This window comes from Argiope bruennichi, chromosome 7 (assembly GCF_947563725.1).
Source record: "Argiope bruennichi chromosome 7, qqArgBrue1.1, whole genome shotgun sequence".
Classification (NCBI taxonomy): domain Eukaryota; kingdom Metazoa; phylum Arthropoda; class Arachnida; order Araneae; family Araneidae; genus Argiope; species Argiope bruennichi.
In genome coordinates, this window is record NC_079157.1 from 89,897,644 (window position 1) to 89,923,962 (window position 26,319).

The window sequence follows — 26,319 nt, forward strand, 5'->3', positions numbered from 1 at the left end:
AAACATAATATCTTGCACCACTAAAAGAGTCCACAGACATAGGGCCATTAACATCAGCATTAATGATTTCCCCAATTGACATCGCTCTATAGGGAGGTGACTTGAAGGGTTTTCGATGAGCTTTTCCAAGAGCACATCCATCACAAAATTCACTTGTCGCTGCATGACTTACAGATATGCCCATATCAGTTAGCAGCTTTCGAACATGCCGCTTATTTTGGTGACCAAGGCGTTCATGCCATAGCTGCAAAGATTCAGTCTCTGTAGCAATACTTATCACATCTGGACTTGCTGGGATAACAACCCTCATAGACATAATGTATGTGCCATCTCTCCAGGATCCAACTGCAACAAGTTCTTCATTACGAAAAAATTCAGCATACCTTTTGGTCATTTTTACTTCAACTCCATGCTTGGTAGCCTGTTGTACAGAGAAGAGATGCCGTTTCACATCAGGGACATACCAAACATTTTCCATGTGAGCATCATACCATTTACCTTGAATACAAACTTCAATGTTTATTCTGCCAGATCCATATGCATAGATCTTGTTATTATCAGCAAGTGATACCTCAATGGGCAAAGGAAAATGTTTGTACGAAGTAAAGTACTGTTTGTTAGCAGTCATGTGATGTGAAGCACCAGAATCACAGACCCAAACATCAGGATGTGTCTGCACTAGCAGCAAATGCACCTTTATTATGCTTTGAGACATTTGACCTTCTCTTAGGGCAGTCCTTACAAAGATGTGTATTCGAACCACACTTAAAACAGTTCTTTTGCTTGAAATTACTAGATTTATTACCTACAGGAGTACTTTCAGGAAGTATTTCCCCATTTTTCACAGGTTTTTGCTTAAAACCAGGCACACGAGCTGCAAATGCGCCATAATCCACAGCAGCATTAGATTTAACACGTTGTTCAATTGTACACAATTTTTCAACAAGATTCTTCGTTGTTCGTTTATCAGAGTCTAGAGACTCCCAAACATTGCTGAATTCTTGGAATTCTGGACCCACAGTAAGCAATATTTTGCCATGCAATAATTCTTCTGGAATATTACTTGATCCAATACGATTTAATTCACCATTCATATTCGTGTAGATTCTTTCAACTTTAGCTGCGTGTGTAGCAACATTGTCATTAGGATCTCTACCAACTTGAAAAAATTGTGTCATCAATAAATTAAGTCTCTGAATACTGCTTTGTTCAAAAACACTAATTAATTTGTTCCAAATGTCCTTTGCATTCGAGTATGTCATCACTAAATCGGCTATAGAAGCGCTCAACGTACTTGCAATAAGCGCGGCTGCCTTAGCGTTATCACGCCGCCATTCAGCCACCTTCTTTACGTGCTCATCGGCCCTAACATCGCCGTTTACAGCGACCGGACAAATTTTAGTTCCATCAATAATTGATGTGAGGTCATATTGTTCAAAGTGCATTTTCATTTGCCACTTCCACTTGCTCCAATTTTCCGCACCTTCTAGTTTGTCGATTTGTACTTTCAAATCCATAGCGTCTCGCTGTTAGGCCTAGCACGCAGTTCACTTCGCTTTTCAAAAATTTTAGCAGATATTAAATTCACGCAGATTTAAAACACGCTGAGCCCATAACCTGTTAAGGTTATCGATAAATTCTGGTAAAAACAAAAAGCAATTAATTAAGTACAAATAAAAGAAACAAAATGCATATTGGGAGCTAGCAACGCAACCGTTTTTATTACTGAATTCTACAAAGTAAAAGATTCTTGGGTAAACATGAGTTGAGTTGTTGCTTGTCAGAGCTAAAGTTGAGTTGTTACAATAATATGCAATTCAATGATACGATACGATAATTCCAATAACCAGTCTGTTCACTTTTCAATCCAATCACAGATTTCATTTGAGAGCTTCCATTGGACAGATCGTATCGATTGTTACTTTCCAGTGAAGTCACCACTCCGGCAAATTTCAGTGATATCATATCGATTGTTACTTTCTATCGTGATCCAAAACCTGTAATCGAAATATCATCAGTAAGATCGTATCAAGGATTTGAGGCACACCCTTCTTTGAAAAGTATTGATCACTTGTATTTGTGACCTTTTGATATTGGTTACGTAATAACCGCTCTGAAAATATTCGTCATCCCTACTGTAGACAACAGTAGGGACTCTTTAGTTGGGTACTTTTTACACACTACATATCGTGCCTCTGCAGAGTAAAATTGACAAAATGTGATACGCGATAAATTTTGATATCAGCCGGAGTTTTTCACCAAATTTTTCTTGCGTCTTCTCTAACAAAGATGAATTTGTTCTCCCCGACCGATTAAAATCAAAATTTGACGCACAACTGTGATTACAAAATCACATGCCAAATTTCATACATTTAAGTCATTGTGATTTTGAGTTACCACTTTTGCACGCTTCTGAAAGTACAGATCGACAGACTTTCTGTCGCTTGTTGGATTTGGCTCACAATTTGACAAGTGGCTACAATAAAACTATTAAATCAGTGTACCGAATTTTAATAGTTATCATGCAAACTTATATTCGAACATCCGGACAGACAGACTTCCTCTGAATAAATTTTGATCAAAATTTGATAGAAATCTACAAATTTTGTGTGAAGATCATATACCAAATTTTATCTGTGTAGCTCGAAAAGTTTTTGTTTTCTTTATCACAGACAGACAGGCAGATATCTTTCAAAAAAAGGTTTTTTTTTAACTCAAGGAGATCTAAAGCATGGGTCTTCGTCAAAATCTCGACTTCGAATACGAGAAAGTAAAAAACAGATATCAAACGCAAATATGAAATGACTATTAAATACAAATAAAATAAAAATATCACATTTTTTGAATCCAGTACTATACTCTGATTTTTGATATAATGACTCAATTATTTGTAAATTATGACTTATCTAATTCAAAAATAAAAATATTTGCAAATGATTGGTCCTAAATAGGAAGGCTTCAGAACCAGTCTTTAACCAGAATAAAATTCCTTAGTTAAAAAAATAATATTTTTCGAAACAAATTTTAATTATTTTTTTAAATAATAAGTAAAATTTTATTTCGGGAAAAAAAATTTTAGTTGCATTAATGTCTTACTGATAAGATTTCTGTTATAAATATCATTTCTGCAATATCAGAAATCGAGGATGAATTTTTATCTCCAATTCTGAGAAAAAGTGCTATAGTGCCAAATCTTGAAATAGCATTTAAATTGAGCAGGGCCAATGAGCTTTAATTATTCTCCTCTTGTCAGGAATGTACGAGGAATGAACCAATAGGCGAAGATTTTAAAGATGATCCGCCCTAATTCAGAAAACCATCCTTATATCAACAAATAAATGTCTCTGTCAATAATGGTAATCATGCTGCAAAAATATAAGTCGGTTTTACTTCTAATGTAAAAACATCATCATAAACATGCCTTCGTTTTTTTTATCTATTTCAAAAGTTCTTTTACTCGTTCGATTAAAAAGAAAATAATTTAAAATTAACCGGCTTTCAAGAAATTTTTTGCTATGTTTATAATTGCTATGGACTCTTTAATGAATGAAACCTGCTAAATGAATTCGGAATATTATATGTGCAAGGAGGGAAAATAGAACATTCTCGTCAGATCGTTATTGAACTTGCACGTGCAGTTAATTAATTTAACTTTTCCTACATATAACAATATTAAAGGAAGATTAGAAAATCTAAATCGGAGAAAATAAGTACCACTATTGAAGTTTAGAATTTCAACTTTTAAATATTATATTTGTTATATTTTGGGTTAAGTCTCATTACTTCTAAGCCTAGTTTTGAAGTACATTTTTTTCCCCCTTTGTATTTTGTATATTGTTTCCAATTTTATCCTTTCAACAAAACTGAGACTGGTTTTTTTAGAAATTTCAAATTATAGTATTTCGAACGGAAAACATTCAAATAAGTGTGAACGAAATAAAATATTAATATATATAAGATGTAATAAAGGATATATAATTGATCAAATTTTAGGCTAAATTTTATTTATTAATGGCATTATTTATTGAATGACAATTAAAAGGTAATTCTACGAGTATACAATTTTGAATAATATATCAAACAATATGTGCACATTTTTTTTCATGTTTGTTTTTCAAACTAAGAATGTCAAAAATGAAAATGGATAAGTTTATTATATATTGCATCTTCATCATATATTCAGATGCATTTTTATTTTTTAAAATAAAATTTCAATAATTTAGAAATAGTTTTCCTTTATCATTTGATATTGATTATTTCTAAATTACATAACTATTTAAAAGTAACAACATATTGTTACTTTTAAGTACTATACTATATCAATTGAGAGTATGGACAAAGTATGTTATATTGGCCAAATACTTATTGAAACAATATTATGCAGACATCCTTTAATTAATTTTCCTATTTGTCATCTTAATGAAGTAGTATTTTTCATAAGCAAAGTAAATATATAACTTAAGATAAGCTTGCTATAAAGAATAAATTATATAGTAAATATTAGCAAAAATGATCATTGCATTTTGCTTAAGGTTTTATTTATTTGAAACATGTATTAACTTTTTAATTGCATATTCATGATTGAGATGAATTAATGAATTTGTTTAGGAGCATGTAATTTTAGAACAAAAACATTAATGTAATTCTCTCATATTAAAAAATTCTAGATTTCCCTATTTTAGATATATAACATCCTACTACTAAACATATTCAAAAATTTCAACTTCAAAAAAATTTAAGTGGATTCTTTAGAACTTATAAAATCCTGTGTAAATCATAAGAACAAATTAAAAAAAAAAAAAAAAAAAGATGCTACAAAATTTGGTATTTTATTGATTATTTTATGAAAAGGTACTTTCTTTTGTATTCATATATTGCTTATCTCTGTAACTATCTGTTACATGGTTGTATCTATGAATGTTGATGAACCACACCAGAACAAGACCAGCAGTTATTATATCTAAAAATGTAAATAAATGTCATATAAACCTCGTCTTACATTCACTTCTTTCATCTTCTCTCATGTACAATAAGTCCCAAAAATATTCAGATACTTAGATGAATAACACTTTATTCATCAAAAATAAATATTAAAACAATATGCCGCATTCTGTGAAAATGCATGTGTTATTGATAAAATTTTCTCAGACTTAAAAATTAAAGTATTAATGCTATATAGATTTGCAGCCTGCTTCCCCTCAAAAGAAAAGTATTCTGCCCTTATAAATTAATTAACAAAAAAATTTTTTTTTTTCTTTTCAAAAGTATTCTTTGAATGGGCCGTTTTTTTTTTTTTTTTCCCCTCCCTTCCTTTAATCTATTTTATTAAATCGATCTAATTGCTTGCATATATTGGGATTAATAATTTCTCATTTCTTTAATTAATTTTCCCTTCAGGATATTTTTGTTTATAATATTATTTTCATACAATCCTATATAATTTTTTATAGGATTTATATTGGAACTTTAGGCTGGTAATTTAATTATCATAGGACAGTGGCTGAGAACACATAGCATATAAATTTAGGAAATATTCTTCAGATTGTCTCATTGATAAAATTCAAAAATGGCCAAAATTCTTATTTTTGAGTACTTTATCTTATATTTCTTTTAACTATGTCTTTCTTATATTTCTTTTAACATCTTTATACTTCTTTTAACTATATTTGTTGGCTTTGTTTTCAAGTAATTCTAAATTTTTCTGTTACAATGCTACTTATACAAGCTGAGACAAAGTGGCTACCACCACGTTTCACTGCAGTATAAGGATTTCTTGATTTAAGCTCATTAGATCTTCACCATATTTTTTTCTTTCCATTTGAACCCAAATCGTCAAATTTTCTTTTATCAACTGATATTACCGATCTTCCAAACTTTTTTTTAAATAACATCTTGCAATTACATTCTTTTCTCTTTGTTCATTTTAATAATAAACATGTTCTTTCTAACTTCTCAAACATGAAAGTCAGGATTTCTCAATATGTTTCTTACAATTTGAAGAGGAGATATTCTCTCGAAAAATATTTTAGTTTCAGGTGTTAATTTAAAAGTATTAGCCTTCGAAGTAATAGGGATTTTTTTTTAATCAACCACCTCTGGCCATGAAATATGAAAATAACAGTAGGTCCTGTCCATGCTTTATTTTCTACAGGGCCAATTATCCAGTATTTAGAAATTATATTAAATGTTGTTGATTTACTTATTTTTAAAATATCATTTTTTAGAAGATTTTCTACTTTTATAATGATCTACAATGAATTTTTTTCATTTCAATTTTAATTTTGGGACTTTTTCAACCCATGTTTCAGACTATAAAACAGTTTCAGATTTTCATTACTAGGACTCATTAATCAAAGGGTTGCTGACCTGAAAGCAAGAAAGCATTTCATTTCTTTTAATTCATTGCCAAAAGACTCAAAATTCTGTCTGTATACTTTTTCCGCATTTGTTTTCACCTTATTGATAATAAAAGTTATAAAACTTATTTAACTATTTAATTTATTCGGCTTCTTTTTTTTTCCTGCAATTATATCTAATACAATTTTTTATAAGATACTATAAAAAAGTTATAGCCATTCCAACAAAGATAACATAAATAATCAACTATATTTTTTGTTAAAACGTGTGAATGCTTTACATGACTGTATGTGATATTAATGCTTTTTGAATCTTACTACAAGTCTTTACTTCAATGCTCAATTAAAGAATATGTTTAACAGAATATCTGTTTTATCTATAGTCTATAATATAGGGGAACATCCATGTTTGCATTCAGTATTGATTAACCATATGCTACTGTTGGAATTAAATAAAGTAGATTGGTATCAGACTAATTATAATTGACACAGGGCTATTTTTATAATTCATAGAATTCATATTTTTAGAGTTAGTATTTGTATTTTTAATTAATTTATTCATTTGCTAACTAAACTAATTTTTTAGATTTTCCTGCCTGCTAAGCTACCTGCTGTCTGTTAGTTGACCTCCTAGGCAATTACTTAGTTGGAAATTCACCAATGAACCCACCTTTCATTCAAATAGTTGTTGAAAAATAAAAGTGCATCTCTCAATGTGTATCAAATAGAAGAGATCTGAATAGAAAAACCTGAAGAAAAACAACAATGAAAATCATAGCCATGTCTCAAACCAAAACAATAACTATTTCAAAATAATTTTCATATTCTCTCCTAAAGCTAACAACTAGATTTGGCAAAGAATTAGAATTTCTTTAAAATTATAAATATAAATATTCTAAAAGATATGTAGTCTTAATAATAAGTATAAAATATTAAAACTAACTAAGAAAAAAAAAACCCATGAAATTCAAGATTATAAAATAGGAAACAAACCATATCAATAACTTGATACGTATATAGGATGTCCATTCTAATCATAATATGATAGCCAATTTCTTAGCCATTAGGAGTACACATATAGTTCCAAATAGAAGAATATATGAAGAATTATATTTTACGTTATTCTAGTTGGTAAATATTCTAATAAAAAAAAACTGTATAATCCTTTGATCATGTTTAATAAAGTATTCTTGGCATGGTAAGATTTTAAACCAAAATAAATCCAATAAGCAACCAAAACTCATCAGATTAGAAGCTTTTAATATCACTGTTTTAAGTGATATTACTTTTTTAAAAGCCACCTTAAGTAAAAGAATTTCATTTCTTCTAGAAAACAGTTAATAATGAAACATAAAATATAATTATTTATGTTATTTAAAGTATTTCCTAATCTGGAATTTATATCATTTGCCTTGATTTATAAATTAGCCATTAACTATGATTAGGCTGGACATCCTGTATGTTTTTCTTTTATTTATTTTTTGGCCAATACTTGTAAGTTACATTTTTAACTATTATGTCTTGTTTAAAAGTAACACTACACTTCTGAATTTAATAAACAGACATGTATGCTACTCATTTTACTACAGGAATAATTATAATCAGAAGATAAAAAGCATCAACCTAAGCTCTTCCATTGAAACACATCATATTAATCAAAATCAGCAACTACTCAAATTAACAATGCAAGGGAAGTTACACAATTTGTCATTCAGTTATTCTGAGTAAAATCTTAATGTATTAAAATAATTATCCCGTGGAAATTTAGCGTGAAATGCTAGTTTGTAATATTCAATTCTATAAAACTAGTTTTGGAATAAAAGCTGTTTAATTTCATAAAACTCTGTAGCTCAGAGACAGAAGCATATATTATATCATCTAGTAGTAAATCAGTTGCTAATAATTATCAATTGAGAATCAATGATTTTAAATGCAACAAAATATATACTTTTTTCATTTTATCTAGGAAAGGAACATTTGTTTATTTTATTTCTAAGGGATGGTATTGTTTTCAGCTTAAAATAACTTTTTGCAAAAGTCACCTGTTTTTCAGGTTTTAATTCATCTTTTGTTTAGCAACATTTAAATATGAAATGCATTTTTATGGCTTTGGCTTATTTTTATTATTGTAAATATATAAAATAAATTCCATTACATATCTCATTAAAAAGTTATACTGTTGATTTAAGTTCTTACACAGAAGTTACATTAATTAATCGAATTACATTGCAATACTATCATATAAAAATAAAAGAATAAATTTTTATTTCTAAACAGTAAATCAATGTTTTATTTGCATATAATTTTATATAATGAACCTAGCATAAATTTTCAATAATTTTAATGATAGTCGAAAGTACCTGTCATTTACTAGCCCTTGGAATTTTCTTTTAATAATTTTCTGTTAAATTTTTTGGTTTCTTAGTTTTTAAAGTTGTAGAACTCTAATCATTGTTAATCCTTGTTTTAAACACTACTGCTATTTTAATAAGATCTGCATGAAATTGGGAAAGTAGACATTATTTTAGTAATTTATATCCTCCCATTCAATTTACGTTCCCAATATTGAGAAGATGCCTGACAAAAGATAATGAACTCAGTATTTTAAATAAGGCAATGCACGATTTATCCGAGTAGTTATTTTACATTACTGAAACGTTTTATTTATTGTTTAAATGAACCTGCTTTTGCTTGATGTAAGTACCAGGAATAGATCCCATAGACGATCCAACGTGTATAGCAAAAAATCGATTTATTGAATTAACATTTATTTAGGCTCCTGTAATTTCGCCAGCATTTTCGTACAACCCATGTTTCTTCAATAAATTTGATTTGCATCCACTATTTTTGCATAGACATTTTTCTATATTGTCTGCCTTAAAAGTTGATTTGGGATGCGATTAATTTCTAAATGTAGGGATTTCTTTACACGTGTCGATTTAGGTAAGGGAATTATAGGGATCTTTTAAAAGAGATTGTTTAGATCGATACATTTTTATCCCTTCACTCGGAGCGTGAGAAGCGCTGAGTTAAGCATTTTTACAGAGCTTCTGTAGCATTAATTAAACAAAAAAAAGGTGGAATTGAAACAAGAGAACATTTTAGAATGAAAATAACTCAAGTTCCAAAGTAAAGTTTCAACACTTAATGAAATAGAGATTAACAGTGGATCGTTAACTTAAATATTTATTCCGTTTTATGGTCGCTTACACCTAACGTTGATACCATGTGGAGCATCACGTTTCAAGTTATCAAAAAGTTCGAGGACTTTTAACAAAAGTTATCTTTTTTATCCACTGTTTAGAATAAATATTATACTATTTACAAATATATAATAATAAATAATTTGTACTTTACCACGTTTCTTGAAATGACGCCACGTTTTTTATGCTGAAATACAAAATCCACTGCATGCCAAGCGCTAAGCCGCGGAACTATGGGTCATTTCCGTTACCGTTACTCACCTTTGACCCTGGACTTCACGAATCATCACCTTTTATCTTCCCTCTCACCCCTATTTTCACGAATTAAACCCATCCTGACGCATGCGCAAAAGCGCGTGGGGTTTTAAAACCTGTTATCAAACAATAATTCATTGGAAGTTCAGAGATAAGTTAGCAGGGAGGCAATTGGTCCTCTGTTGGCAACCGTTTGCCCCCCACCCCCAAGATGGCAAGTGAGTAAAACGTCACATTTTTGTCCACCAATTTTTGCCTTTTGGGCAGGACGTTATCATAGGTTCTGAAAAAAAATGTTTACATCGAGTATGTCGATTCCCATTACCTGTAAGTGTAATTATTAGAGAAATATACTTTTATATTATACATGAATAGGGCGATAGAGTTTTTTTCTCTTATTCAGAATTCAATGAATGAAAGTGGGTTCACACCCGGCCAACTATTGCGCGCAATGAAGGTCAATGTTACTGCAGGAAAATCACGTGACCACGATGAGACAATGGCAAATAGTTGTCCCATCAACGTTGTCTCAACTGTTCACACGAGGGTAATACAGTGACAACAGTAGAGAGACAGCAACTGCGCGCAACAGTTGTCCTCGTGTAAAGCCACTTTAATAATTCTAAAAGTAATCGCCATTTGATTCATCTTATTGTTATTTCTTCGGTAACGAATCGGTAAAATTACTTAATTTATTTCACTGTGAGAATTTTCTGACTAAAATCTAATTAATGGTTAAAATAAATTTAATAAAACACTCTTTTCTCTGGACACTCTTATGCAATACGCATGCTAAGAAGAGTTACTATGCTGTAGCTAAATTATGTGAATTCATTATAAATCACTGGAATAAGTAAATTGTATTATAGTAAATTATTTAACAGTAAAATATCTGTTTTTTCCAGTCTAATCTATCATGCTACAGTTATTCTTCTAAAGAAATATTACCGACTATAACTGACGAAAATATATATATATATATATATAGTATAGTAGCTTTTTAGCTAAACTCAAATAGCTTATTCAAGTACGCGCTGAATTTGTGAAATAAATTACTACCTAAATTCTTCAGATTCTGCATTCAGTATTATAACTATGTAACCGGGAAACGGTTTTTTTTTTTTTTTTTTTTAGTTATTCTTCACGGAAAGAACTATATAATTTCAGATGCCTCTAAATTTTTAAAAGACTTTGGATAAAGATGACATGATAAAAAGATGATTAAAAGTCATTCATATAATATTTATGTTTAACACATTAACCCTTTGACGTATGAAGTTACTTAACTTGTTTTGTTGTTATATCTATATAATTTGTTTTAATAACTATGTAATTTACATGACAAATAAAAAAAATGAAGTGACTATACCGCAATTTTGGATAAGACGGAAAAAAGGTACATTTATCTTTTTAATAATGCTATGGGAGTGGTTTCTGTTGGAGATGTCCTTGTATATAATGAATAGAACATATGAAAGACAATTAAAATAGTGCGGCTTCAATATCTGACGATTTGATGAATTCATGGACATGAACTTAATATCTAAGTTATTCAATTCAAATTAAATAAGCCATTATTCCTGGCAAATCAGCCGGGGGGTCAAACATGACTGATTTTTAATACTATATATGTCTGAAAACTCGGTTCGTAAAATCTGCAAAATCAATAGAAGTTCAAATACATAAGTTTCTAATTGAATATTTTTATCAGATAAACTATTCCAAGCGACAAAAACAAATAACTCCGCCTTTTAAGATGTTCTATTTTAGACTATTTATGTTGTACTATAAATGGCATATTTAGATTAACAAATTTAGACATACTTCCGCTTTAAGCAATGCTCAGATTTCTTTTTTTTTTTAATTTATTGAACTGGGTAATTTAATATCAGATTTCAACGCCGTTTTAGGTTAATTAAAGTGTTAATGATTTATTTTATTTTTGCATGTTTGAGAAAACATATGCAGGGGTGATAGGGTAAGATAAATAAAGATTTAGAATGATTGATGTTTCTCAAACTTTACAGCTTTACAGATACTGCTTGCTCTCCGTATTGATAGACACTAAAAATTCTCATAGTGAAGCCAATGCGCCATTTCGTTTTTAATTTCTCATATACGAAGTATAGAGAAAATGCAGTAATCGTTTTAAAAAAATCGGATTTTTTGTCGAATTTCCACATTTCAAAAATCCTTGAGTTCGAAAAACCCATTTTTGGAAAATGTCAGTCGGTCTGTGACAAAGATAATCCAAAAAAGTTTTGATCTAGACGTTTGAAATTTAGTACACGGTCTTTATACCAAATTAGTTCCTTTCTATCAAATTTAAAATCAAAATACGCTCAGATGAAATCTGTCTATTCAAATGTAAGCTAACACAATAACTACAAAACGAAGAGAGCTATTGAGATAAAATTTGGTACACAAATTTAGCATCTATAGTGTAGTGTAGTAGTGAAGTTTGAGAGAAAACCAACAACTGTCTGTCGATCTGTATTTTCAAACATGCAAACGCGATTCATTCAAAAAACGCATGGATTTAAAGATATCAAATTTGGTATGCGCTTTTCTGATAACAAGTGTAGTTCTGTGTCTCAAATTTTTGTGACAATCAGTTGGGAAAAACGCGTAAAAAACACAAATTCGATTTTCAGATACCATTAATAGGATGCCAGGGATAAATCAACCAAATAACTTAGTAAAAATTCTGAATTCACGTCAAAGGTTAATATTTCGTAACTATTGTACGCCAATGCTGAGCAAGGTGTTATCTGGGATAAAGAGAGCGAACTGCGAGACCAACTGCCGTTGGTTAATTACCTGCGTAAATCTCACTGACTATCGAGGAATATATTTGGTTATTATTTTCTATATACGACTATCTTAGATAACAGACTTTTTACAATTATTATATTTATATCTCCTGTATGCTAATCTTACTAAAATGTCTTAAATATATCAAATTTGGTACGGGATTTTGTGATTACAAGTGTAGGCCTGTATTAAATCTTTGTTTCAATTGATTGAGAGAGAAAAAAAAGACACAAATTCAATTTTCAGACACTATAAATCGCATGCCAGAAGATTAATCGCAAAAGAAAAATCAATCCAAAATGTTCACCAAAGATAATACGATAGATTCTTTGTTATATACGACTCTCTTAAACAAATACACTTTTTACAATCACAATATATTTATATTTCCTGTATGCTAATCTTAGTAAAATGTCTTAAATATATCAAATTTGGTACGGGATTTTGTGATTACAAGTGTAGGCCTGTATCAAATCTTTGTTTCAATTGATTGAGAGAAAAAAAAAAGACACAAATTCAATCTTCAGACACTATTAATCGCATGCCAAAAGATTAATCGCAAAAGAAAAATTCAATCCAAAATATTCACCAAAGATGATACGATAGATTCTTTGTTATATGCGACTATCTTAAACAAATACACTTTTTACAATCACAATATATTTATATCTCTTGTATGTTAATCCTACTGGAATGGCTTAAATATATCAAATTTGGTACGGGATTTTGTGATTACAAGTGTAGGCCTGTATCAAATCTTTGTTTCACTTGATTAAGAAAAAAAAAAAAACACACAAATTCGATCTTTAGATACTAATAATTGCATGACAGAAGATTAATCGCCCAAAAAATCAATCCAAAATATTCACCAAAGATGATACGATAGATTCTTTGTTATATACGACTATCTTAAACAAATACACTTTTTACAATCACAATATATTTATATCTCCTGTATGCTAATCTTAATAAAATATCTTAAATATATCAAATTTGGTACGGGATTTTGTGATTACAAGTGTAGGCCTGTATTAAATCTTTGTTTCAATTGATTGAGAGAGAGAAAAAAAGACACAAATTCAATTTTCAGACACTATAAATCGCATGCCAGAAGATTAATCGCAAAAGAAAAATTCAATCCAAAATATTCACCAAAGATGATACGATAGATTCTTTGTTATATGCGACTATCTTAAACAAATACACTTTTTACAATCACAATATATTTATATCTCTTGTATGTTAATCTTAATAAAATATCTTAAATATATCAAATTTGGTACGGGATTTTGTGATTACAAGTGTAGGCCTGTATTAAATCTTTGTTTCAATTGATTGAGAGAGAGAAAAAAAGACACAAATTCAATTTTCAGACACTATAAATCGCATGCCAGAAGATTAATCGCAAAAGAAAAATTCAATCCAAAATATTCACCAAAGATGATACGATAGATTCTTTGTTATATACGACTATCTTAAACAAATACACTTTTTACAATCACAATATATTTATATCTCCTGTATGCTAATCTTAATAAAATATCTTAAATATATCAAATTTGGTACGGGATTTTGTGATTACAAGTGTAGGCCTGTATCAAATCTTTGTTTCAATTGATTGAGAGAAAAAAAAAAAGACACAAATTCAATCTTCAGACACTATTAATCGCATGCCAAAAGATTAATCGCAAAAGAAAAATTCAATCCAAAATATTCACCAAAGATGATACGATAGATTCTTTGTTATATGCGACTATCTTAAACAAATACACTTTTTACAATCACAATATATTTATATCTCTTGTATGTTAATCCTACTGGAATGGCTTAAATATATCAAATTTGGTACGGGATTTTGTGATTACAAGTGTAGGCCTGTATCAAATCTTTGTTTCACTTGATTAAGAAAAAAAAAAACACACAAATTCGATCTTTAGATACTAATAATTGCATGACAGAAGATTAATCGCCCAAAAAATCAATCCAAAATATTCACCAAAGATGATACGATAGATTCTTTGTTATATACGACTATCTTAAACAAATACACTTTTTACAATCACAATATATTTATATCTCCTGTATGCTAATCTTAATAAAATATCTTAAATATATCAAATTTGGTACGGGATTTTGTGATTACAAGTGTAGGCCTGTATTAAATCTTTGTTTCAATTGATTGAGAGAGAGAAAAAAAGACACAAATTCAATTTTCAGACACTATAAATCGCATGCCAGAAGATTAATCGCAAAAGAAAAATTCAATCCAAAATATTCACCAAACATGATACGATAGATTCTTTGTTATATGCGACTATCTTAAACAAATACACTTTTTACAATCACAATATATTTATATCTCTTGTATGTTAATCCTACTGGAATGGCTTAAATATATCAAATTTGGTACGGGATTTTCTGATTACAAGTGTAGGCCTGTATCAAATCTTTGTTTCAATTGATTGAGAGAAAAAAAAAGACACAAATTCAATCTTCAGACACTATTAATCGCATGCGAAAAAGATTAATCGAAAAAGAAAAATTCAATCCAAAATATTCACCAAAGATGATACGATAGATTCTTTGTTATATGCGACTATCTTAAACAAATACACTTTTTACAATCACAATATATTTATATCTCTTGTATGTTAATCCTACTGGAATGGCTTAAATATATCAAATTTGGTACGGGATTTTCTGATTACAAGTGTAGGCCTGTATCAAATCTTTGTTTCAATTGATTGAGAGAAAAAAAAAGACACAAATTCAATCTTCAGACACTATTAATCGCATGCGAAAAAGATTAATCGAAAAAGAAAAATTCAATCCAAAATATTCACCAAAGATGATACGATAGATTCTTTGTTATATGCGACTATCTTAAACAAATACACTTTTTACAATCACAATATATTTATATCTCCTGTATGTTAATCTTAATAAAATGTCTTAAATATATCAAATTTGGTACGGAATTTTGTGATTACAAACGAAGGCCTGTATTAAATCTTTGTTTCAATTGATTGATAAAAAAAAAAAAGAACAAATTCGATTTTCAGGTACTATTAATCGCATACCAGAAGATTAACCGCTAAAAAAAAAAATCGATCCAAAATATTCACCAAAGATGATACGATAGATTCTATGTTATATGCGACTATCTTAAACAAATACACATTTTACAATCACAATATATTTATATCTCCTGTATGTTAATCTTAATAAAATATCTTAAATATATCAAATTTGGTACGGAATTTTGTGATTACAAGTGTAGGCCTGTATTAAATCTTTGTTTCAATTGATGGAGAGAAAAAAAAAGGCATAAATTGGATTTCAGATATTATAAAACATTTAACATTTGCAATCTCGACAAAGTGAAGATATCATCACCTTGCCTTATTTAGAGATTCGGGGTGGAAATTAAACGGTATTTTAGAAAGAAACTGAAATTCCGTTCGTATAAAATAACTTGGAAATTCGACCGACTTTGATGATACCAGCAGAAATTTTCTAAGAGAATACATTACAGTTCCTGCGTGTTATGAGATATATTTTGATACTCAATCAAGAATTTAGGATAGAAAGTTGTGAAAACTACCTATGGTGGCACAAGGAATGTTCGAATGTAAGAGTATCGGGACCTTTCCGGACAGGTCATAAAAGTCCAATAAATCATCCGTAGCTAATTGAAAAGTGGGGCTAGGAGAGATAAGTTTAGTTGGCTAAACGTATTAGCTGTTTGCAAGAATTTTCGGAGAGAAAATATATTGATTTTTTAAATATTTTAACTAAATTTTGATTCTTAAACATAGAGAAAATGCTTTTATTTTAAAATTAGCAATTTTTCTCTTTTCTTTTAAAATACATATTGTAATGGAATGATGACCATTATGATCCATGCAATGGAAATAAGAGGTTCCATGTTTTCAGGAACATTTCTTTAATGATCACATTTCACACAAAACAAACACGAAAAGACAAGACATTCACGCGCGCACATTTAAAACAGAACAGCATATCATCTCATTCTTTACAATCGCAATGCACTATGGGATGCGTACCTCATCAGGCATCGCCATCTATTATCTAAAAGAGAAGATAGAGTAATACAACTGCTACAATATCTAAATATATTAAGAATATTTGGAAGCCATAGCAGCTCTCTGGATTATTCATTCACAGTCAAAATATTCTAAAAACGATAGAGTTACATTTTTCTTTTCTAATTTCTTTAAATATGTCACCGAATTTCAATTTCATTTTTAGCAATATTTGGGCAACGAGGGGAGGAATTTGTATTAGTAAATTAAGTAATGATTTACTACTGGTTAAGTTTCAACATTCCTTTAGTGCAACCTTTAAGCGCGGTAGCAATTTATTTTTTTTAATCCAAGCCATTTTTTTTTGTTTACTTTCTTCAAAATAATAAATTCAATAAAATGAAATAAAAAACGGCGGATAAATCCTCGCATGTGGTTTTCAGTTGAAATATTGTGAATTAGAAGTAAAAGCACTGCTTCTCACGCACTCTAAATATGAAAATAAATATGAATCCAATTTTATCTAAAATTCACATATTTTAGATATAAGGAACACATTATTAAACGAATTTTAGATAACAAATTAAAAATTCATATAACTTTCTCATCCAAAACAATCTTTACGAGTTCTATCATCGTCCTCCCGATGGTGTGGTGTAGAAATTTGGAGAGGAGGGTGCCAGCTCAGGTGTTGTCTTCATCATCTGACCGCGGTTCAAAATTACGTGGTCCGTCCCAAAGTAGCCCTAGTGTTGCTTTAAAATGGGACGTTAATATAACTAAAACTAAGAAAAACTAAACGAGTTCTATCAGAGTAAATAAAAAAACTAAACTCAGTACTAGTTTTCAAACTTTAAATTCCGGCAAAATTGAAAGCATAATTTTTTGATATTGTTTACAGTTTACAAAGATTTTGTTTTGTTCTTATTTACCCCGGTATTTTCAGGTTTTTGTATCACTGTTATTCAGCTTCTTCTGAACTGTAAATTCATTTTTCGATTAATTTGTCTTTTTAAAAAAAAATTGCTTGTAAATTCTTAAAGTAGTTGCTTCCTTCTTCTTTAATTCAACGCCATAGTGTATGTTTACCGGTTTAAACGGTTTTTTTTTTTTATATGAATATCTTATAGAAAATCCCTTTTAAATATGTCGCTTATAATTTCGAGGCGTCTATAAACACACACACACACATGTATTCATCGTAATTATTAGTAACAGAACTAAAGTTGAAAAAGTATCTTGGGGAGGGGATATATTGATGCTCCACAGGCAGGACAAAAAAAAAGGAAAAATTCGTTTAACTATTTAATTCGTATCACTAAAAAGAAAATTAAAAAACTACAATTTCAGTAACGAAATCACGTGCCAAATTTTATTTAAGTCTCTGTGTTTTAGAGTTATCGCATTCACATGCAATCAAAAATAAAGACTAACAGACGACCGATCCTTTGACAATTTGGTTCAAAATTTTATACATATTCAAACAGTAGATGTTAAATTTATGTACCGTTTTATCTATCTATCCCAAATATTATTTATCTTCACATAATCTGTTTATCATGTTCACTTATACTGGGACAGCCGGGCTAACTGATTTTCCGATAACATGCAAATGTTCTTCTTTCGATTAAATTCAAACAATAACGTTTTATGATCGGAAATACGAATATATCGTCTGATTTTTCATTTATATTGGCGGAAAAAATCGTCTGCTTTTCCTAATTAATATCAGAATTAAAGTCTTATCTGTTGCGCATTTAAATGTATCTGTTAATTGAAATAAATTATAACTGTTTACTGAAATAAAATAATAGAAATTATATTATTATTTTAAATAAATAATTTTATCAATTAATCAAAATAATATGGTTAATTATTGAAATAAAATAATAACTATTATAGCTGTTAATTGAAATAAAATGAAATTTATCATGTTTTTTTTTTTTTTAATTCTTTAACAGTTGCTTATTAACTGCATGCCATTGGCAAACTTTAGGCTTAGCTGCATGTCATTGGTGAAATAACCAATAGACTATTATGATATCTTTGGCGATCTTTTTTAGCGATTAATTGTTTAAGAAAAGTACTCGTACTTGGGTTGAAGCCATGATAGTTGTATTTTATTATTAAAATATTTTTTAATACAGTATACTCTCATAAACACGGCAGGTATCAAACCAATAGATCATCGAATTAACAGAAATTCCGGAATAACGAAGTTCATTTTTTAAAAAAATATATAACGAAAAACGCAACTTCTATAAATTTTTAAGCTAATCGATTTAACATAAAGTTGGCATTAAATCTTTCTCCACCCTTATTTTTATTTAATTAGTTTTATTCAAATGTTTAATCTTTACTCCACAGCCTTTTAAACAATTTTAAAATATGGAAAGAAAAGAAAAGCAGAAGTTTTTATTTGATTTTTTTTTTCAGAACTGCAACATAAATTTTTAATGTTAGAAACAGTGAAAATTTGGACTTGGGAAAAATCACTTTTTAGATCCTAACTTCTAAGATATTCCAGCTATCGAAAAACTTCAACTACAAAAGTTGTTCCATATCATGAGGATTTAATTTTAATTTATTTTCAATACAAAGAAAGTTATAGCGAAATGAAGATTTCAATTTCTCACCATTTCCACTCCGTTTCAGCTAAATGTCCTACCTACAAATCTATCTAAAATTTTTTCATTTCTTACAATATATTCCAAGCAAAATTACTCCAGTTGTCTTGTTCACAAGATAGCATAAGCAAAACGTTATACGCGTATATATGCAGTGGCTCAAAAAATTGAGAGTACACCTTACTTTTACTTGATAAATCCGATTTTCAATATAAATAACACATTACCGGGAAGTGCAAACGCGTTTTTATTTTTACACATAACGAATGGTTTAATTTAGAGTAAAAATAAAGAAAAATGGACGAAAAATTTCTGAAGCATTTTAAATAAACATACGCAGAATTTTGCCTCAAAAAATTGAGAATACACCAATGAAATTCTTGTAATATCACGCATAGAAACAAAGTGTCACTATTAATTTGCATGTCTTTTGGCTCTTATAATGGCCTCTAAACGTCCTGATACCGATTCGACCCATTTTTGGTGGTATCTGAAGATATTTTACCCCCATTCTTCTGGCAACACTTGTTTTAATTGGGTTCTGTTTGTAATTTTGTGTTTTTCAATCACTTTTTCGAGTATGTCCCACGAATATTCAATGGTAGTGATGTCGGAGTACTGTGATGGTGTGTGTAACTGCTGTTTCAAATGAAAAATACACCATATTTTGACGTTACGTGCATTCTGTTTGGGATCGTTTTCCTACTGGAAAATGAAATTTCCATCCAAACTCAAATGTTTAGCACTTTCCTTTAGATTGCTGCGAAGAATATCCAAGTAAACCGTATCGTTTATAATGCCATCTATAAAAATTAAATTTCCTACCCCGGATGAAGCCATTCAACATCAAATCATGACGGAGTCACCATCATGTTTAACTTTAGTATCTAAATTTTTTTGGATCCAAAGCCGTATTAGGCTTTCTCCATACAGAACGATGACTGCCAATGCCAAAAATGTTGAGTTTTCTTTCATTACTAAATATAGCTTTCATCCAAAGGTTATTGGTCTTCAATTGATGAATTTTTGCAAACTTCAAATACTTTTTCTGAATTTGCAAGTTGATGAACGTTTCTCTCAAACAATGCAACTTTTATATCCAGCTTGTCTAAAGGCATTTCGCACAGTTTCAGCACTTACACTTCTGCCTATGATTTGAAAAGTTTCTACAACAAGTTGGATGAACCATATGGTCGCAGCAGTCTAAAGGAAAGTGTTAAAAATTTGGGTTTAGATGGAAGTTCCATTTTCCAGCAGGACAACGACCCCATACAGAATGCATGTAACGTAAAAATATGGTATCTTTTTCATTTTAAACAGCGGTTACACACACCACCACAGTACTCCGACATCACTACCATTGAATATTCGTGGGACATACTCGAAAAAGTGATTCAAAATCTCAAAATTAGAAACAAAACCCAATTAAAACAAGTGTTGCCAGAAGAATGGGGGTAAAATATCTTCAGATACCACCAAAAATGGGTCGAATCGGTATCAGGACGTTTAGAGGCCATTATAAGAGCCAAAAGACATGCAACTTTGTTTCTATGCGTGATATTGCAAAAATTTCATTGGTGTATTCTCAATTTTTTGAGGCAAAATTTTGCGTATGTTTGTTTAAAATGCTTCTGAAACTTTTCAATTTAGAAGTTTATCGTTGATTTTTCTTTATTTTTACTCTAAATTAAACCATTCGTTATGTGTAAAAATAAAAACGCGTTTGCACTTCCCAGTAATGTGTTATTTATATTGAAAGTTGGATTTATCAAGTAAAAATAAGGTGTATTCTCAATTGTTTGAGCCACTGTATATGTGTGTACGTAGTTATACTTAAATACAGCTTTCTGTATGTAAAATGTAATTATAGGTAAAAATGTATGCTATTTATTCAAAGTATAAATGTAATATGGAGAATGATATTAATTCTGAGGCGAAATCATAATTTACTTAACCATAAAATATGAAAAGAAAAGAAACACAATAAGAGAGACAATTTTGGTGTTGAGCCTATTTTATTTTGAGGGTTGATGGTTTGACACAAGATTAAAATTAAATGCTATTGAATTCGCCTATTGATAAGAGTCCAAAATGGGATGCAACGATGTTCGGATAAAGATGTTTGATGCGATGTTAGCAGGCCAGCGATCTCAGTTTTCAGCAAAGTTCTCTTCAAAATTCGGTGGATATCTTTCATTCTAGAAAGACATGAAGTCACAGGTAGGGTAACCGCTTGCGGTCATAGAGTCAAGTCCGAGTACAATAAAGTCCATCAGGAATGATAAACACAAGTGTTTGCAAAACAATAAAAATGGTCCGCAGTGTAAATATAAAAATATACAAATAACAAAAAAATATATACAAAAAAAACCTATATACAATATGTACAAATGTCCACGACTGGATTTCTTTTCTCTTTTGAGGTTCTGTTTCTCCCTTCTTCCATCAGCAAGCTTGGAGTGTTGCGTACAAAAGACTGTTTTGAAGATTGAAAATCGTTTGCCTCTGTTTTGAAACTGGAAGGTTGAAAGTTTGAATACAAAAGTTTTGTTTTGAACAAGCGAAAGATTTCTTATAACAATTAGGTATTTTTCAGAGTTCATTACTATAGATAGTTTGTATAAATTTTTCTAGTTGCAGTTTGTCAAGGTAGAAGAATAGCTATTACTTTTGAATCAGGATATTTCCAGGACTTCAAATGATGATCAAATAATTTTCAGTGATTGCTATTGTAGATGGTTCGCTGATGTATTTATAAGTGAATTTAGTTGAAGTTGAAAAATTCTCGGTGTTTCAAAATCCAGTCTGCACAGATAGAATATTCATCTTGTACAGTCATTTCCAGATGTGCCAGAGGATCATCAAAAGACAAATATTCGAAAAAGGGATTAATGAATGGGTTTATGGAGACTTTTGTGGCAGTTGACTCTGGTTGAGGAAGGGTTGCTGCTTCGTCAATGGCAGAATATGAATCAGAAGCTTCCTCGTAAAGCTGCAGCAGAGTTTCATCAACTGATGTAGTTGCGTTAACTTTTGAATTGCCTTGCTCATAGTCCATTGAAGCTTGACAACCAGTGTGTCTTTTGTTTAATTCATTCATCAGAAAGTTTTTCACCATCAAAATAAACGGAAGAAAGTAAACACAAGAAATCCAATCATTCATTATAAAAACTCGAAAATAAATCCACACAAATGTACACACAGACGCAAATTCTAGCACAACCATTTTCAGTTTTTAAAAATGTTATTCTCTAGCAAGAATTCTTTCAAAAGCGCTCAAAATCACGCTCAACAACTCGAGCTGATTCAAGTTTGAAAATGACCACCTTAACAATGATGTAGATAAACAGACTCTCATTATTTAAAAATACATTGTTTCTCTAAAGTAGTGTAAACAATGTAATATAATTTTTATTCTTAAAGACTATACCAAAAAACAAGGCGAAGTACTCTAATTTAATCACTGTTGTAACTTATTGTGTTGTAGAATAGTACAGATATCTATTATTAAAAATGGAAACTCGCATGACAGAGAAATAGCTTTTTATATTAAACGCAAATTAAGGATTTACTTATTTCAGATTTAAAAGATTGCATGCGGGATTTAAAACTGGAATAACGGAGGGAAGATAAAGCAAGTTCTGCAAAGTTTCATTACTGTTTCTTTGTCTTCAATACTTTCGAATGCAACTCTGTATTGTAATGTTCGAATGCAACTCTGTATTGTAATGTTCGAATGCAACTCTGTATTACAATGCATTATAACGATGTGGAAATTTGGGATCTTTGATAATCGTACTATGAAAAGAAGAAAAATAAACTAACTTTAAAAAATTCAAAAACAAATAAAAAAAAGAGTTTTCATAACGACTAATGTTTATATTTCCTGTATTGAATCACTCTAAACTAATGAAAAAATAAATCGTAGTATCGTCGCTACGATCGTGTATGTGTGTATGTTATACTTAAAATATTATTGACGTCAAGAAAAATGCCAACTTCACATTATTTAAGGTTAGAAATTACAGATTTTATTCATTTTTTTACGAATTTAGGATAGCTGACATAAAATAAAGAAAATGCATAGTAAAATGAACAAAACGATTTGAATTTAAATGAAGCTAAGGAGATTTTGCTGAAAAAATCCATTAACTTAAATGTCAAAAGATATTTAATTAAAAATATAATACACGCAATAAATATCAATATATTAGAATATCTTTAAAAATCGTCTGGTCCAATTGATATTCTCATTTTAATTTTTTTAAGCGTTTCAAACGATAACATAAATTTGCGTATTATAATTATAATATATTTTATACAAAATGATTTTTTACGCTAAAAATAATAGATATAAAAGTGTTTTAATTCCTAGTATATCAGCTGATAAATAAATGAAAATACTAAATTACTAAAATAAATAAACTAATTTATTTTAAAATTTGTTAAAATGTAACGTGAAATTAGTAGTTTATTAAACTGATGCCTTAGAGACTAGAGCTGAAAAAATGGCTGATATGGAATCTACCTAAAAGCGAAGTTATTTCCTTAAGAAAAAAAAAAAAAAAAAAAAAAAAAACGTAATTAATTACTCACATCACTGTTTCCTAGAAATAAATTTTATTGCCATATCGATTAACAAAGGCTGTTCAAGACACCAATCTGTTAATCGATACAAGTCGCGAAATCAAATTCGGCTGGGAAACACCACTAGGAATTCTTCGGAGAGTCCATTTCCGCGTAGTATATTCGGAAAACATGTAAATTCGAAGAATTTTAACGAATGAGACTGCAAGCAGACAAAAGCGACGGGAAAAAAGTTCCAAACGATTTTTCGTAATTTTAATAATTCTGCCTTCGCTATTTTCGTATGAAATATGATAAGCTGGAATTTGAAAAAAATTAAAAATTTAATTAAATCTATACCATTAATTATATTTGTGTTCTAATTTTGCATGTACTATGTATAATGTTTTACTATTATTGGTTATCTGAATATAAACAATTTATTTAAAGGTATATTTAAAGGGAATTGAGACATTCTGAATAATAAAAATTGCCTTAATTTCAGTTATAAATAAAGGCGACTTTTTGGAAGTAAATTTTGATATTTGATAAAAAAAAATTTAGGACATATAGAACGAATGATTATTATTAAGTATGAAACAGTAGAAAAATATTTGTTTCTTAAAGTATTTTTTTTAATGGTCAATCGAATATGTGTTGTGATGAAATAGTTTTTAAGTTCATAACTTCAAAACGGTAAGCTCACGTTAAAAGTATCATCAGTTTAATAATCACTGCAAACGTTTTTTATTTCTTTTTTTATTTTAATATGCTAATAATAAAAATTAAAAAATAATAATAAATGTCATGCGAGTTGAAAATCTGAAAAAATATGCAAATATATATATATATATATATATATCTGTGTGTGTGTGTGTGTTTAACAAATGAACAATGTTCGTAAATTTTGTATAAAATTTCATATGTTTGCAATGGGTAGAATGCGTTCAATGGACACCAAAATGAAATTAAAAAAAGAAAGAAAGAAAGGGGGAAAAAAACCACACACACACACAGACACAAAAAAAAAGACAAAAAAGGAAAAGGCAAAATATTTTATCCATCATAGGAACTCCTGTTAAACTCATTGTCAAAGCATAATTTTCAAACTTATGCAAATTCTATATTTCTGTAATCGCAGAAATGCTGCCTATTTTATAAGACTAAAATTCAAAAATCAGTTTTCACTTTATTGCATACGTAGTATACAGAAATTATAATAATTGTTAAAAAAAAATTCGAACTCGAGATTTTGACGGATCAACACGTTTCAGACTTCCCTTCGTCCGAAGAATACATTTTTAAAATCATGTCTGTGTCATCAATAACATAAAATCGCTTTGAGCGGCTGTAGATGAAATTTGGAATCTAGACTTTACAACAAATTTTTAGATTTCTATCAAATTTTGAACAAAACCCATTCAGAGGAAGTCTGTCTGTCGTCTGTCGAATAATAGTTAACACGGTGATGATAAAATGAAATAAACTGGATGGATGAAATTTGGTGTACATTTTTAGCATCTAAAACATACATCATTATGAAATTTTGAATCAAGTCCGTCAAGGGTTTGTCCGTTTATTGGTGTGCATTTCATAAAAGCACAATAGGTGGAAATATCACTTCAAGGTAAGAAAATGATTCGTAGAACATAAGCTATGAGTGTTATAAAATCACTCCTATCTTATATTCATTGAATCACCAGCCTGGCCGACGTCCTTGCATAGTGGTAGCGCATCTTTCCCGTGATCTGGGCGTCCCGGGTTCGAATTCCGGTTCGGGCATGGTTGTTCTTCATCTGTGTTCTATCTGTGAGTTGTGTGAATGTGCCCCCCTGTAAAAAGGGGTTGTGCAAGCGAATGTGTGAGTTTCATCTTCATATGAGCTATACTCTGTTTCACCCTAACTTGGCAGTAGTGTATATTCTAGGCAAGCCGAATCGCAGTCGTTGTCAGGGGAACTGGGTTACTTTAAAGTACAAAGTTACTAGAAATGCAAATCGCTGGCGAAACTTTATCTCGCAAATTATTCGCCAAATAGTAAATATTTATTTACTTTATTATATTATCACTTTTTCGGAGAATTAATTGTTTCCTTATTTTCATTATTTTTTCAATATTATTGAATCATTAATGTTATTTCATTTCGTTTCATCGTTTCTCAAAAGAAAATCCTAAATCTTTGAAAACTCTTAAAACTTTAAACATCTTTTAAAACTTTATCTAATGTTGGGATTTCATTTCTACGAAAAAATGCATGGATTTTTCGTCAAATATAGGATAATGTAAAATCATCCTATTTTACAAGACCTGAATGTTTACCTACTGAGCCAGGTCGCTTCTTTCCAGGGGTACTTAAAAGACTGGATGCCTTTATTTCTTTTTTCAAAAGGAAAACTGTTCATTGCGAAACATCTGTAAGGTGCGACACTTTATCGACGATTTGATTGATAGA

The 26,319-nt window shown here is 29.8% G+C and overlaps 1 protein-coding gene across 1 annotated transcript; it reads right to left on the reverse strand.

Annotated features, from left to right (window-relative positions):
• Window positions 1–662: 662 nt before the first annotated feature.
• On the reverse strand, window positions 663–1,517 carry LOC129975470 (uncharacterized). Its single transcript, XM_056088531.1, has one exon. The coding sequence runs from the start codon at window positions 1,515–1,517 to the stop codon at window positions 663–665; it is 855 nt and encodes a 284-aa protein (XP_055944506.1).
• Between the last annotated feature and the right edge of the window lie 24,802 nt (window positions 1,518–26,319).

Excerpts from the sequence above, each read along its gene's own strand:
- LOC129975470 (XM_056088531.1), bottom strand. The coding sequence starts at position 1,517 with ATGGATTTGAAAGTACAAATCGACAAACTAGAAGGTGCGGAAAATTGG.